The sequence below is a fragment of the Mytilus californianus genome, unplaced genomic scaffold (genome assembly GCF_021869535.1).
Source record: "Mytilus californianus isolate M0D057914Y unplaced genomic scaffold, xbMytCali1.0.p SCAF_6, whole genome shotgun sequence".
Taxonomy (NCBI): domain Eukaryota; kingdom Metazoa; phylum Mollusca; class Bivalvia; order Mytilida; family Mytilidae; genus Mytilus; species Mytilus californianus.
Genome location: NW_026262712.1, coordinates 50,881,123 through 50,894,905, shown reverse-complemented (window position 1 = coordinate 50,894,905; position 13,783 = coordinate 50,881,123). Strand labels below are relative to the sequence as shown.

Below are 13,783 nucleotides of genomic sequence, written 5' to 3'. Positions count from 1 at the left end.
TGTGTTGACATGAAATATCATTGATATGGTCATAAATATAACTGTTAAAAAAACTTAGAATTTTCTAAATACTAAGTTTTGTTTACCCCAGGAGTAGATTACTTTTTCTGTTTTCGGTAAAACCCTCCGGAATTTTGGTCCTCAATGCTATTCAACTTCGTACTTTATTTGGCCTTTTTAACTCTTTTGATTCGAGCGTCACTAACGAGTCTTTTGAAGACGAAACGCTCGTCTGGCGTACAAAATTTTAATCTTGGTATCTATGAGTTTATTTAGACTTATCCACTGCGGTAAATTCAGTACAGTTAAGGCAATTTACTTGCAGACAATTTAGATCTGACCAACAGTTGTTATATATTTGTACACACCATTTACATACTGAATTGTCTGAACGCTACTGAAGTCCTGAAGTGACTGCAAGAAAATTGTCCCGGAACAGTACTGAATTCGCTGCAACCAAAGAGTACGGAATTTACTACAAGTAAATTGTAGTGAACAGTAGTGAATTTGCCGAAGTCAACAGGAATGAAAATTGACTAAAAGACTGAACATTTCTTAATAATTTGTTGTTCAGACTTTTCAAATGTTGTTAAAAAAATTCGTTAGGGTTCCGCGGAACCCAGTGTCTCGCCTACTTTTGGTGTTAATCGCAGGCTCAACAAAAACGATTTGATTGTAAGTAGCTTCTGTCCAAGTTTGGTAAAAATCCAGGATAATTTATGAATCTAATAAATGTTTTAAAAACTTAAACTGCAGAATGTATGTAATGTTAACTGGCAGAAAAACTAAGTCCATTTTTAAGTAAAATACGGAAAAAATGGAATTTTTTTTTACAAAATTTACTTCTCGATACTATCTTATGATCATAAACAAGCTTCTGTCCAAGTTTGGTAGAAATCCAGGATAGCTTAAGAAAGTTTAGTTTAGTGAATATTTAAATAATGTTAGGTCATGCTTTTCTCATACTGTTTATGACGTCTTTACACTAAATCCGTTAGTTGTGTAATGATTGATTTTTTGTAAAGTGGTATGGAATAGACTTTTAGTAACTGTGTGAACTCTTACTTCGGTACATTGTGTCTTCTGCCTTTATGTTAGTTGTGTTTAATGTTTTTGTGCATCATGCCGATCTGATGATAAAGGCTATTTCCAACCGATTTTTACAGTTCGTTCTTATGTTGTACTATTATGCCACTGTCCGAGGTTAGATGGGATTGGGTTGAGGTCTCACAAACATGTTTAACCCCGCTACATTTTTCAAGTGCCCAAATTTAGGAGCCTGTAATTAAGTGTTTGTCGTCGGTTTTTGTCAGTCATTTGTTTTTCGTTGATTGTTTTGTAAGTCATAAATCAGGCCGTGTGTTTTCTCGTTTGAATTAATCCACATTTTTTTCATTTCAGGGCCTTTTATATGGGTTTACTCATTGTTGAAGACCGTACGTTGACCTACATATGTTTACATCCACGTAATTAAGACTATTGTGGATAGCTGTCTCGTTGGCAATCATAGCGCCCACATCTCCTTCTCGTTGGCAATCACAGCGCCTACATCTCCTTATTCTTGTATTAAAGTTAGGATGTTTTATGCATACATGCAGCCAAATGCTTTAGAAAATACATTTTTTAAGCGGAGTTTGCATTGTCCATATTTTCAGTGTTTTGTGCAGTTAACACTATCGTAAATATATGTGATGAGTTGCATGCATTTTTCGACATTTTGGTTTGCATTGAACACAGTTGTGTTGGTATATTTGTTGTATCTATTTTATATCTAAAAAAAAAATTGGATGTACAAAGCAGTACACACCTCTTTATTAAAATTGATTTATAATATAATTACATGAAAATTTTCTGACAAAATAAGCGATAACACGAATGTAATTTTAGGAGACAGAATATATCCCCGCATCTCCATTATTTTCGCAAATCAAAAGTTTATTCGTCATTTTGTCGTAATAAATTGCTCTTGGCCATTTGATACCTTCCGGTATAAAAGACTTTAAAGTTTTGCCGTCGGGTGAAATAATCACAACGCGACCTGACTTTACACCCGCAATATAAACATTTGAGTTATTATCGACGGCTACTCCGCCAATATACTTAATTTCGTCAACATTTTGCCATCTCCAATGGACTTTTCCATCCATGTCATAACATATTACTGTATCACTGCTATTATCTGTAATATAGATTTTGTTCTTGAATAAAGTGTGCTCCCATGGATCAAGTTTAGCAAATTTCAAAGTATGGACTTTTCCTGTATCCAGTGATCTCATTTCCAAACCTTCTTTCCCGCAACTGTATATCAGAGTATTTTCGAAACATGATATCCCACCACTGCATGGGTGTTTAGTTTCTATCACTTGGAATACCTTTCTGGTTTCAATGTTGAAGATTATAATTGATTTTGAACGATTCACTGGTGCTATAGCTACTGTTGTATCATTGATAACAGCAATACCATAAGGATAAATTCCACCAATTTTGTCATGTTTAAAAACAAATATTTCATTGCCATGTTCGTCTAGCAAACTTAAACAACAATTGTTACTATTCAAGCTATCAAAATATGAAAATAGAAAATGTTTGTTTTGTAATACTAAACATCCCGTAACTGAACCAAAACTACTTTTACCTGGTCTAGGAACCACTATCTTCTTTTCAAGTACAAGATTCATGTTTTCAACATGTTTCCTTGGTACTGCAACTATCTGTGCTTGATCTACTTTCTCATGAAGAATTTTCGTCTTTTCATACGAACTTGAAACTTCTCCAAAAGACTGTAAGTTTTCCATGAAATTTCTCAGCTTGTCGTCCTTAATAAATGAGATACCGTATCTATTCAAACTGTCATCTTTGCATAAAACTTCAACTTCCTTCTCAGTTTCATACAGTTCCCTGTCCATTTCCTTCGTGCTCAAGAAGGTCTGCAAATTCGAAGCATACTGCTTTATTGGTTCCAGGTTTTCAAGTAGGCTTTCTATTCGAGAGGACTGTACCTTCAACTGTTTTGATAATTTCTCGACATCTTTTTGATGGTGGTTCTCTTGGCTGGACAGTTTGATCATTATTTGCTCCTCTAACCTATCAAGATGCTGATTGATATCTATTCTTATTTTTCTTACTTGTTTTTCTATCGTCTCACGCTGATCTTTTAGTTCATTTAAGTTTTCTTCTCTTTCTGTAATGACTTCAGAAAAGAATTTCTTAAGACTTTTAAGACGTTCCTCAATATCCGCGAACGCGACTGATGATTTTGCGTTCTGAATGACATCATCAAGCGGTGGTAAGTCGGAGCATTTCTTATGATCTGTGTCAATGCATCGTGTGCAACATGGACTCTCGTGACTACGACAGTAATTTTGGAAACGTGATCCATGTTTTTCACAGTGATGCTTGGTTTCTAATACAAAAGAGGGTAATTTCGAGTAATTTTCTACAGCTATGACTTGATGATCTTTTGTTGCCTTGGCAATTCTATGGTGGTTGATACATTCCGAACAATAGGCTTCTTCACATTCAGAACACCATTTGACAGCCTCTTTAGATATGGACTGCCCAGCACAGACATCACAGGGAGTACTTGCAGATGTTGCCATGTGCCACTTATTCTGAAATTAAGTAAAAAAATAAAGATCAGTGAAAATATCCAAGGTAAATTAAAGTTTTAAGGCAGTCTTTTACTATTCTAAATTGAAGTTAAATGCTGTACCCTAGAAGGACCCATCTATACAAACCACTTGTAGATAATTTCAACAATAACTGCAGATAATTACTAAAGTAGATAAACATCTTATGTGTATAAAATAGTAAAGTTTTCTCTGAATTTATCCACCTAAACTTACTCAAACTAAATCATTCTTTAAAAAATCTTTTCGTTTATTAAATTGATTTTTAAATTCGTCATGATGATCCTCATGCCACTCAGGATTCAATACGAACGGGACTACATTTCCTTTTCCCATTCTTAATTTTCTTTTCCTTGGTGGGAAGTCCCGTAGGCTTCTTGTCACGTTGAACCTTCCTTACTTAATTTTACAGTGAATTCTCAGGTTTCAATGAAGGCAATATTTTCTTATTATTAAAACATTTTACATTTGTTTTTATAAATCTCATTAATTGGTGAAACTTTAACAAAAGTTTAACCAAAACCTAGAAATGTATTGTTGAAGTTTGATGCAACTTGCAGGATTTTGTAAAAAAGATATTTCTGAATCTAATTTTTCTCAGTATAATTTTTTAAATTTGTGTCAAAAATTTGTACTTTGGTTCTCTTTTTTTTCTCTTTGGCTTAATTCACTTATTGTTAAGATTATGATTTTATGCTCTTGTGAAATCATTGTCTTTTAATTAAACATATTAATATCGATTCGATTGTAACAGTTGAAATGAGACTTATATCGGTTATTGTAAAACCTTCTTTTTTGTAATATTTTGTTAATAAAAATTCACGTTTGACATTCCACAAGATCATTTGTTTGTCCATGTTGCGGCTGTTCTAAACGTACTAGGAATTACTCAGTTGTCGATATAAAGTTGTAAGAAATATGTTTTCTATAGCAGCAGATTGAGTATTGTGTTCTGAGCAAAGATTGACACACTGAAATCTCTCGCCTGCTTTTCATACTATGGGTGATTTTTATGTTGAAAGTGTTTGAAATCAAGGCCTTGCAAAGTACATGCACGCTGATATGCTTGTCCCAAGTCAGGATCATCGAAAGTTGTTGTTTTGTATCCCTGCATGTATACCATTCCTGAACTATAAAAGATTTGTCACAGTACGCAGAGTAAAGTTTTCTCTGAATTTATCCACCTAAACTTACTCAAACTAAATCCTTCTTTAAAAAATCTTTTCGTTTATTAAATTGATTTTTAAATTCGTCATGATGATCCTCATGCCACTCAGGATTCAATACGAACGGGACTACATTTCCTTTTCCCATTCTTAATTTTCTTTTCCTTGGTGGGGAAGTCCCGTAGGCTTCTTGTCACGTTGAACCTTCCTTACTTAATTTTACAGTGAATTCTCAGGTTTCAATAAAGGCAATATTTTCTTATTATTAAAACATTTTACATTTGTTTTTATAAATCTCATTACTTGGTGAAACTTTAACAAAAGTTTAACCAAAACCTAGAAATGTATTGTTGAAGTTTGATGCAACTTGCAGGATTTTGTAAAAAAGATATTTCTGAATCTAATTTTTCTCAGTATAATTTTTGAAATTTGTGTCAAAAATTTGTACTTTGGTTCTCTTTTTTTCTCTTTGGCTTAATTCACTTATTGTTAAGATTATGATTTTATGCTCTTGCGAAATCATTGTCTTTTAATTAAACATATTAATATCGATTCGATTGTAACAGTTGAAATGAGACTTATATCGGTTATTGTAAAACCTTCTTTTTTTGTAATATTTTGTTAATAAAAATTCACGTTTGACATTCCACAAGATCATTTGTTTGTCCATGTTGCGGCTGTTCTAAACGTACTAGGAATTACTGAGTTGTCGATATAAAATTGTAAGAAATATGTTTTCTATAGCAGCAGATTGAGTATTGTGTTCTGAGCAAGGATTGACACACTGAAATCTCTCGCCTGCTTTTCATACTATGGGCGATTTTTATGTTGAAAGTCTTTGAAATCAAGGCCTTGCAAAGTACATGCACGCTGATGTGCTTGTCCCAAGTCAGGATCATCGAAAGTTGTTGTTTTGTATCCCTGCATGTATATCATTCCTGAACTATAAAAGGTTGGTCACAGTACGCAGAGTAAAGTTTTCTCTGAATTTATCCACCTAAACTTACTCAAACTAAATCCTTCTTTAAAAAATCTTTTCGTTTATTAAATTGATTTTTAAATTCGTCATGATGATCCTCATGCCACTCAGGATTCAATACGAACGGGACTACATTTCCTTTTCCCATTCTTAATTTTCTTTTCCTTGGTGGGGAAGTCCCGTAGACTTCTTGTCACGTTGAACCTTCCTTACTAAATTTTACAGTGAATTCTCAGGTTTCAATGAAGGCAATATTTTCTAATTATTAAAACATTTTACATTTGTTTTTATAAATCTCATTACTTGGTGAAACTTTAACAAAAGTTTAACCAAAACCTAGAAATGTTTGACTCTTTATTTAATATGTTGTCGATATAAAATTGTAAGAAATATGTTTTCTATAGCAGCAGATTGAGTATTGTGTTCTGAGCAAGAATTGACACACTGAAATCTCTCGCCTGCTTTTCATACTATGGGTGATTTTTATGTTGAAAGTCTTTGAAATCAAGGCCTTGCAAAGTACATGCACGCTGATGTGCTTGTTCCAAGTCAGGATCATCGAAAGTTGTTGTTTTGTATCCCTGCATGTATATCATTCCTGAACTATAAAAGGTTGGTCACAGTACGCAGCTGGTCCAGTCTTTAGATTATCCCGTATTTCAAATAATATAAATGACAATTAGTTCTCTTAGTATTGCTCCTTGCACAAAGCCAACACGGAATGATTATGTAGGTTAAGGATAATACTTAGGTGAAATTAAAAAAATCTAGAATTTAAAATTGATACTATAAGTCAGAAGAGAAATAGTTAAGGAACAAAATAAGCTAAAAATATTGATAGATTATTGAGCTCCTTTTCGAGATATTTAATTTTAAAAAAATTGCAGGAAAAGGCCGACTCGGACTTTTACCTTATATTTGCATTAGTATTATTTGGGTCTCAAATCGAAAGAAAAGAAATTTAGAATCTGCTTAAGTTTTGGTAAATGACCTTTTTATGAGCTACTGAAGTCTTATATGAAAAGAAAAATCGGTGTTATGGGGCAAAATATTTTACCCTGTATCGTAGGAAAAAAACCAAGAAGTCTGAACATCTGACAAAAATTCCTAAACCTGACCTAAGTACATCCTTAAATGATGTATAAACTTATTATTCCGAATACTAAAAAAATATGAAAATATAATGTCCAAGAGAGAGGGAATGACAGAAAAGGAGACATCGAATGATGCCTTCAAATATTAAACATCTTAATCGGGATTATCATAACCTTTTCGCAAATATGGCCGTATTTCACGACCGCAAATGTCACTCTGAGTACAGACAAACCTGTGCACCTGGAAAAGGTTTAGAGCATGGCTGGACCTAGTTAAATAAATTTTAAATGCATTTTAAGTTTCAGAATATTAAAAACTTAACTAGACTTTGTTATTTTTTTTCGTTCCTGCAGAAGGTGCCAAAATAAACTAAGTTAGGAAAGAAGTTTGAGAAGCTCCCCTCATATAATACAGTTGTGAGTTGTACTGATTTAAATGGACAATATACATCTCCGAACAATAGGTGATTTAAACTGTGTAACTGAGTGGACCGTATCAAATGAAACTCAGGTGTTAGTTTATTTTGCTATTTTCCGCAGACTCGAAAAAAATGCACATCAAAATCCAGGTAAGTTTTTAATTTTCTGAAACATCGATAAACTATGTATAACTTTTATATATCTAGGTCCAGTCAGGCCTTAAAACTTTCCTAGATGCATCGGTTTGTCTGTAGTCAGAGTAGATTTTGTGGTGTAACGGCCATTTTTTTCAATTCCTTAAATGAACCTTATATAATCAAATTCAATCTGGTGACAAACAAACTAGAATTACAAATTAGACTTGTTTACGTCAGGTATAAGGCTGCGTAAAAACTTTTAATTTCTGCGAATCTGTGTTGTTGTTTCATGTGTAAATTTTTGCAGACTATATAACTTACTGTAAGTATAAAATCTTACCTATAACGTTCAGTATGTCTTAAAGTCAGTTAAGGTATGAGGAAGTCAAAAGCCACGGTCCCATGATCAAGTTTTATATGAATATAAGAAACATGATCAAGATTTATATGTATATAGGAAATGGGGCCCTTAACTGGGTTACATGGTAATCACTTAATCCGTTTATTTATGCAGGCATTAAACCACGAATTTATTACCAAGAAAAGCAGGAAGAATAGTTTAATTGAATTAAGCATAAATAATTAAACATTTAAGAATTAAGCATAAAGAATTAAGCATAAAGAATTAAGCCGATACAATACGAGTGTACTGAAACACGAGATAAGGAGCGGGTAATGGAATAATCTAAGTCCTAAAATCAAATACGGACATGCGGTCGGATAGGTGTCCTTAATTTATGTATTCTTTTAAATGTGTGGGGCATTTTCTTTATCTTTAAAAATAACGCTTATTTTGTATTATCATGATAATCTCATGAAAATGATTTTAACAATTTAATAGACCTTTTCTATAATTATATGATTTCTTGATTCTGTACATCTTTCATTTCTGTAATCAGTACTTCATTACCTAATTATTTCCACAAAATTAATTTTACTTTTGCATCCCATTTTTCTGTATTTTTAAGGGTTTTTTTTGCTCATTTTTCTCTATTCATTATTTAGTTTTGCCAGTATTCTCTATTCTGTAAACACCATCCTGATTCCAGACCTTCGTCAATCGGACATGAACCTTTCAGAGTTGATGTAAGCAAAATATATAATTAAAAAAAAAAAGACCACACTGAACGATTACGATCTTACAGAGGCGACGGTACGAAGGAAATAGAAGAATACTTAGACATTCTAAATACAAATTTAACTGTATTTTTTTTCACCCCTTACAAACGTTCCAAATTTTTTTTGGAGATAGTTTAAATAGTTAAAACAAAATTAAACACTGAAAATTGAAAAAAAAACACAGAATCCTTCAATGAATGCCTTTTCAGTATATCACCAGAGTCAAGATTTAATGAGACGGGTCTAGATTACCCATCTGCTGATACGGCACCTGCTGATTTTGCACCATTAATCTACCAATGTTGCCCCTATGTAGAACAACTAAAGTTGCTTCCCTTTGTACATTAACCCTGATTTTGAATTGAAAATAAATGTCATGTTGCTTTATTAATTAAATTAAGATAAATTACAGCTAGAAATTAATTATGTAAGGTCGCAGGAAAGTTTAATTTAAATGGTTTATAAAATTTTGAATACACTGTTAAAAGTTTTGTCTTTTTTATAGTTCACAATAAGAATACATAAACTATGATCGATGTATTAATCATGTTATGTGAAAGTTGAAAAAAGTGAAATGAAATAATTTGAAGTTATAGCAGGAAATTAACTTATATTTCTTTAAAAAAAAATAAGACTGTTATATTTTTTTTTGTTAAAAGATTATTGTTTGAAGACCACTAAAAGAAGTTAATCATACAACTAATATAATTTACACAATGATTTTATAATTAATGCAAAACGATAGATTTCAGTAACTTCAATTCTTTATTACTTTAAGCACATTATGCTTATCAGTGCAATAAATACAAATACATTTTTATAACACAACGTGACATAATACATCAGAGAAGCAAATAAATATCAAGTATTGACAACTAACAGTTCGGTCCTATGATTAAGTGCATTAAATAAGAATTTACACAAATTACGCAAATCTTTGAAATTTTCAGTGCTGAGAAGTTGAACTCATGAATTTGAACGACGATGGACGTCTATAACAATAAGGTTTAATAAACTGTCTCCTTAAGTCTCTATAGCATTCACATTGTAAAACGAAATGGAATTCATCTTCAGTGGTATTCAAAGTACAAAGAGGACACTTTCTGTCTAACCTATTTACTCCATGATAACGGCCTACTTCACCAAACAAATTATGTGAAGACAATCTAAGCCGAGTTAAATACACTCTAAAATTCATATGTTTAGTTAGATAATTCTGTAAACATACATTATTGACAATATATTTATATAAATAACACTTAGATGAAATGTTCATTTGATCATTCAAAGTCTGTTTTGCTTGATCATATATCCTTGTTTTTACAAATAATAATAAATTTGTATCAATAATCAAATTGTCTTGGTTATACCAAATCTCATTTAAACCTAAGTTAAATAATAATTGTTGTAGTTGATAAATCCAACTGCTTCTAATATTACAGAAATTATACAGTTGTTCCCTGTACTCGGCAGTTTTTAAGAATACAATTGCTTGTGGATAATAATTTTAACCAGTACTTCACTATTTTGTACATTCTAAAATATATCAAAGGATATCTACCCAATTCAAAATAAACCATAACATTTGTTGTACACTGTTTGACACCTAATATATTTTTGCAAAAATCAAGTTGTATTTTTTCAATATTTGGAGCTTTATGGAAGCCCTATATTTCACAACCATAACATAGAATACTACTAATAAAATTGAGAATGGAAATGGGGAATGTGTCAAAGAGACAACAACCCGACCATAGAACAGACAACAGCAGAAGGCCACCAACAGGTCTTCAATGCAGCGAGAAATTCCCGCACCCGGAGGCGTCCTTCAGCTGGCCCCTAAACAAATATATATACTAGTTCAGTGATAATGAACGCCATACTAATCTCCAAATTGTACACAAGAAACTAAAATTAAAAATAATACAAGACTAACAAAGGCTAGAGGCTCCTGACTTGGGACAGGCGCAAAATGCGGCGGGGTTAAACATGTTTATGAGATCTCAACCCTCCCCCTATACCTCTAGCCAATGTAGAAAAGTAAACGCATAACAATACGCACATTAAAATTCAGTTCAAGAGAAGTCCGAGTCTGATGTCAGAAGATGTAACCAAAGAAAATAAACAAAATGACAATAATACATAAATAACAACAGACTACTAGCAGTTAACTGACATGCCAGCTATGTAAGTATCAAACTAATGTAAGTATCAAACAAATTCAAATATGTAAAAAACATTCAAATACAATGACGAAACCTTCGACTTTAAACCAAATACAGCTTTTCTACTTTGCTCAGCTAAATGTTTTTGAGCTTTAGCAAATTTACCGTTAAAATTTAACAGTACACCAAGGTAACAAAATTCATCCACTATGTCAATAGCACTGCCATCATAATACCAGATTTCTTCGTCTTTCACAAAACCTCCGTTTCTAAATACCATAATTTTTGTTTTGGCAATATTTACACTTAAGTAACCACGTTTATGGTGATCATGGAGATAAAGTATTTTACTATTGGTATAAATAGATACAATTATTACTTATTTTCATTGCATATATTTTGATAGAGGAACACTGAGGTTGTGAGTTCGAATCCCGCTCGTGCGGGTGCACTCGACTCCAATCTTAATTGACTAGGATTGTCAGTTTTCCTATCAAAGGTCGGTGGCTTTCTCCGGGCACTCCGGCTTCCTCCACCAATAAGAACTGGTCGCCTCGAAAAAGCCCAAAAGCGGTGCTTAAAAGTGGCGTTAAAACACCAAAAATCAAATCAAATCACAAGGTGTCCGCAGGAAGACATATCGCCTTACCCGGACACATTATTCTGACTCCGAGCTGACCAGTCCTTTGCTCTCATAGGCAGATCCAGGGGGGCTGAGGGGGGGGGGGGGGGGGGCGCCCCCCCTTTTGTTGGAAAAATTTGGTTGATTATATAGGAAATCACTGAAGCATGACTGTAGCGGGCTCCCTCTTATGGCAGTCAGTTGGCCCCCCTTAACAAAAGTTATGGATCCGCCATTGGCACTTACTCCTTAATGCAGCGTGCTTAGTGGAGAAGCAGCAAATGCCATTCATTAAGTCTTTGGTTTGACCCGGCCGGGGTTCGAACCCACGGGGAGTTCGAGGCGAACACGCTACCAGGAGACCACCGAGGCGGTTTATTGAATAGAGAAACTGAAATTTAGCCTTGCAACAGTCCCCTTACGGACCCTTCAAAGAGTTCTATTAAGGGTTGTTAACGTACAGAGAGCCTGACACTCTATCTCTACACGATACATCGGATTAACGTCTCCTTTCTGACCGGACGTGGCTGCGTATTTATTCATCCAATACGACCAAACAGACGCCCCACTTTCACAAGGACTTTACTGACAGTTGAAAGAAGACCAAAAGTGAACATATTTCTGTTCGTGAGTCACATTTTGGGTTAACGCAAATATTATATTTGAATTATTATGAAGGGATCTTGTTCTAGGATAAAGTATGATTAAAGATGACATCATGGTGTAAATCTGATTAAAAATTCTTTGCATGTTGAAAATATTGTATAATTATACTCAATTCTTTCGGTAAATTTTTGTAAAGGTGAACCATAGAAAATGTCTCTATCGGCCCTTTCTTTACTTAAAACATCACCTGCTGATATGACCCTTCCCTATATGCACAATAGAAAGTGTCTCTATCGGCCTTTTATTTACTTATAACATATTCTGCTGATATAGCTCCTCCCTATAGGCAACGTAGAAAGTGTCTCTATCTGCCCTTATTTTCTTATAACATCACCTGCTGATATGACCCCTCCCCCTAGGCACCAAATAAGTGTCTTCGTCGACCTTTTTTTTTTTTTACTTATAACATCACTTGCTGATATGACCCCTCCCCTAAGCACCATAAAAAGTGTCTCTATCGACCTTTTCTTTACTTATAAATTCAGCTGTCGAAATAACCCCTCCCCCTAGGCGCCATAGAAAGTGTCTTTTCGACCCTTTCTTTACTTTTAACATCACCTGCTGATATGAGCAATCCCCCTAGGCACCATAGTTAGTCTCTCTATCGACCTTTTCTTTACTGATAACATCACCTGCCGATATAACCCCTACCCCTAGGCACAAAAAGTGTCCCTATCGATCATTTCTTTACTTATAACATCACCTGCTGCTATGATCCCCCCTAGGCTCCATATAAAGTGTCTCTATCGACCCTTTCTTATAAAATCACCTGCTGATATGACCCCTCCCCCTAGGAACCATATAAAGTGTATCTATCGACCTTTTCTCTACTTATAACATCACCTGCTGATTTCACCTTCCCCCCTATGCACCATAAAAAGTGTCTATCTACCTTTTATAGTTTTCAAGATAGTAGACAAAACGTATAATATTGGTGAAAATCGTAATTAAAGAGCAAGATCTTCTACAAGGAGTCGACTGAGGATTTTGACTTATTTGTAGATCAAGTCTTGCTGATCATTTTTGCTTATTTTAGTTTCTATCTATCTATTATAGTTTTTTCAATTATTAGGCAAAACGCAAAAGAATGGTTAAAAATCATTATCAAAAGGCAATAACTCCAATAAGGATCGTCAGACTATTTCAAGGTTGAAACTAATTTGTAGATCTTGTCTTGCTGATCACTTGGCTTATCTAAGTTTCTATCTATCTATAATTATATAGTTTTTTTTTAGATATTAGGCAAAAACACAAAACATGATAAAAATCGTCATTAAAGGACAATAACTTCAATAAGGAGTTGTCTGACGATTTCGACCATGTGGACTTATAGTATATCATGTCTTGTTGATATTTTTGGTATATAAAGTTTCTCTTTATCTACTATATAGGTTTCAGATATTAGGCAAACATGAAAAAAATCGGTAAAATTCGTCATTTTAGGGCAATAACTCCTATAAGAAGTCGTCTGAGAGTTTTGAAGCCAATAAACAATGTATAGATCTCATCATTCTGAACATTTTTGCTTCCGACAGATTATCTCCATTCATAGCGGTTTTCAAGATCACAGACCAAACTTGCATTTTACCCCTATGTTCTATTTCGCTTCTTCTATTTTTAGCCATGTCAGCCATATTGGTTGGCAGGCGGTGTCATCGGACTCATTTTTAAAACTAGATACCATAATGATGATTGTGGCTAAGTTTGGATAAATTTAGCCCAGTAGTTTCAGAGGAGAAGATTTTTGTAAAAGTTAACGACGACGGACGACGGACGCCGCAGACGC

General features: G+C 33.8%; 1 protein-coding gene across 1 annotated transcript; it reads right to left on the bottom strand.

Annotated features, from left to right (window-relative positions):
* Positions 1-1,790: 1,790 nt before the first annotated feature.
* On the bottom strand, positions 1,791-7,900 carry LOC127704420 (uncharacterized). Its single transcript, XM_052208456.1, has 2 exons — positions 7,766-7,900; positions 1,791-3,611 (listed from the first exon to the last, which is right to left on the bottom strand). The coding sequence occupies exon 2, from the start codon at positions 3,597-3,599 to the stop codon at positions 1,884-1,886; it is 1,716 nt and encodes a 571-aa protein (XP_052064416.1). The 5' UTR covers positions 3,600-3,611; positions 7,766-7,900; the 3' UTR covers positions 1,791-1,883.
* Positions 7,901-13,783: the final 5,883 nt, after the last annotated feature.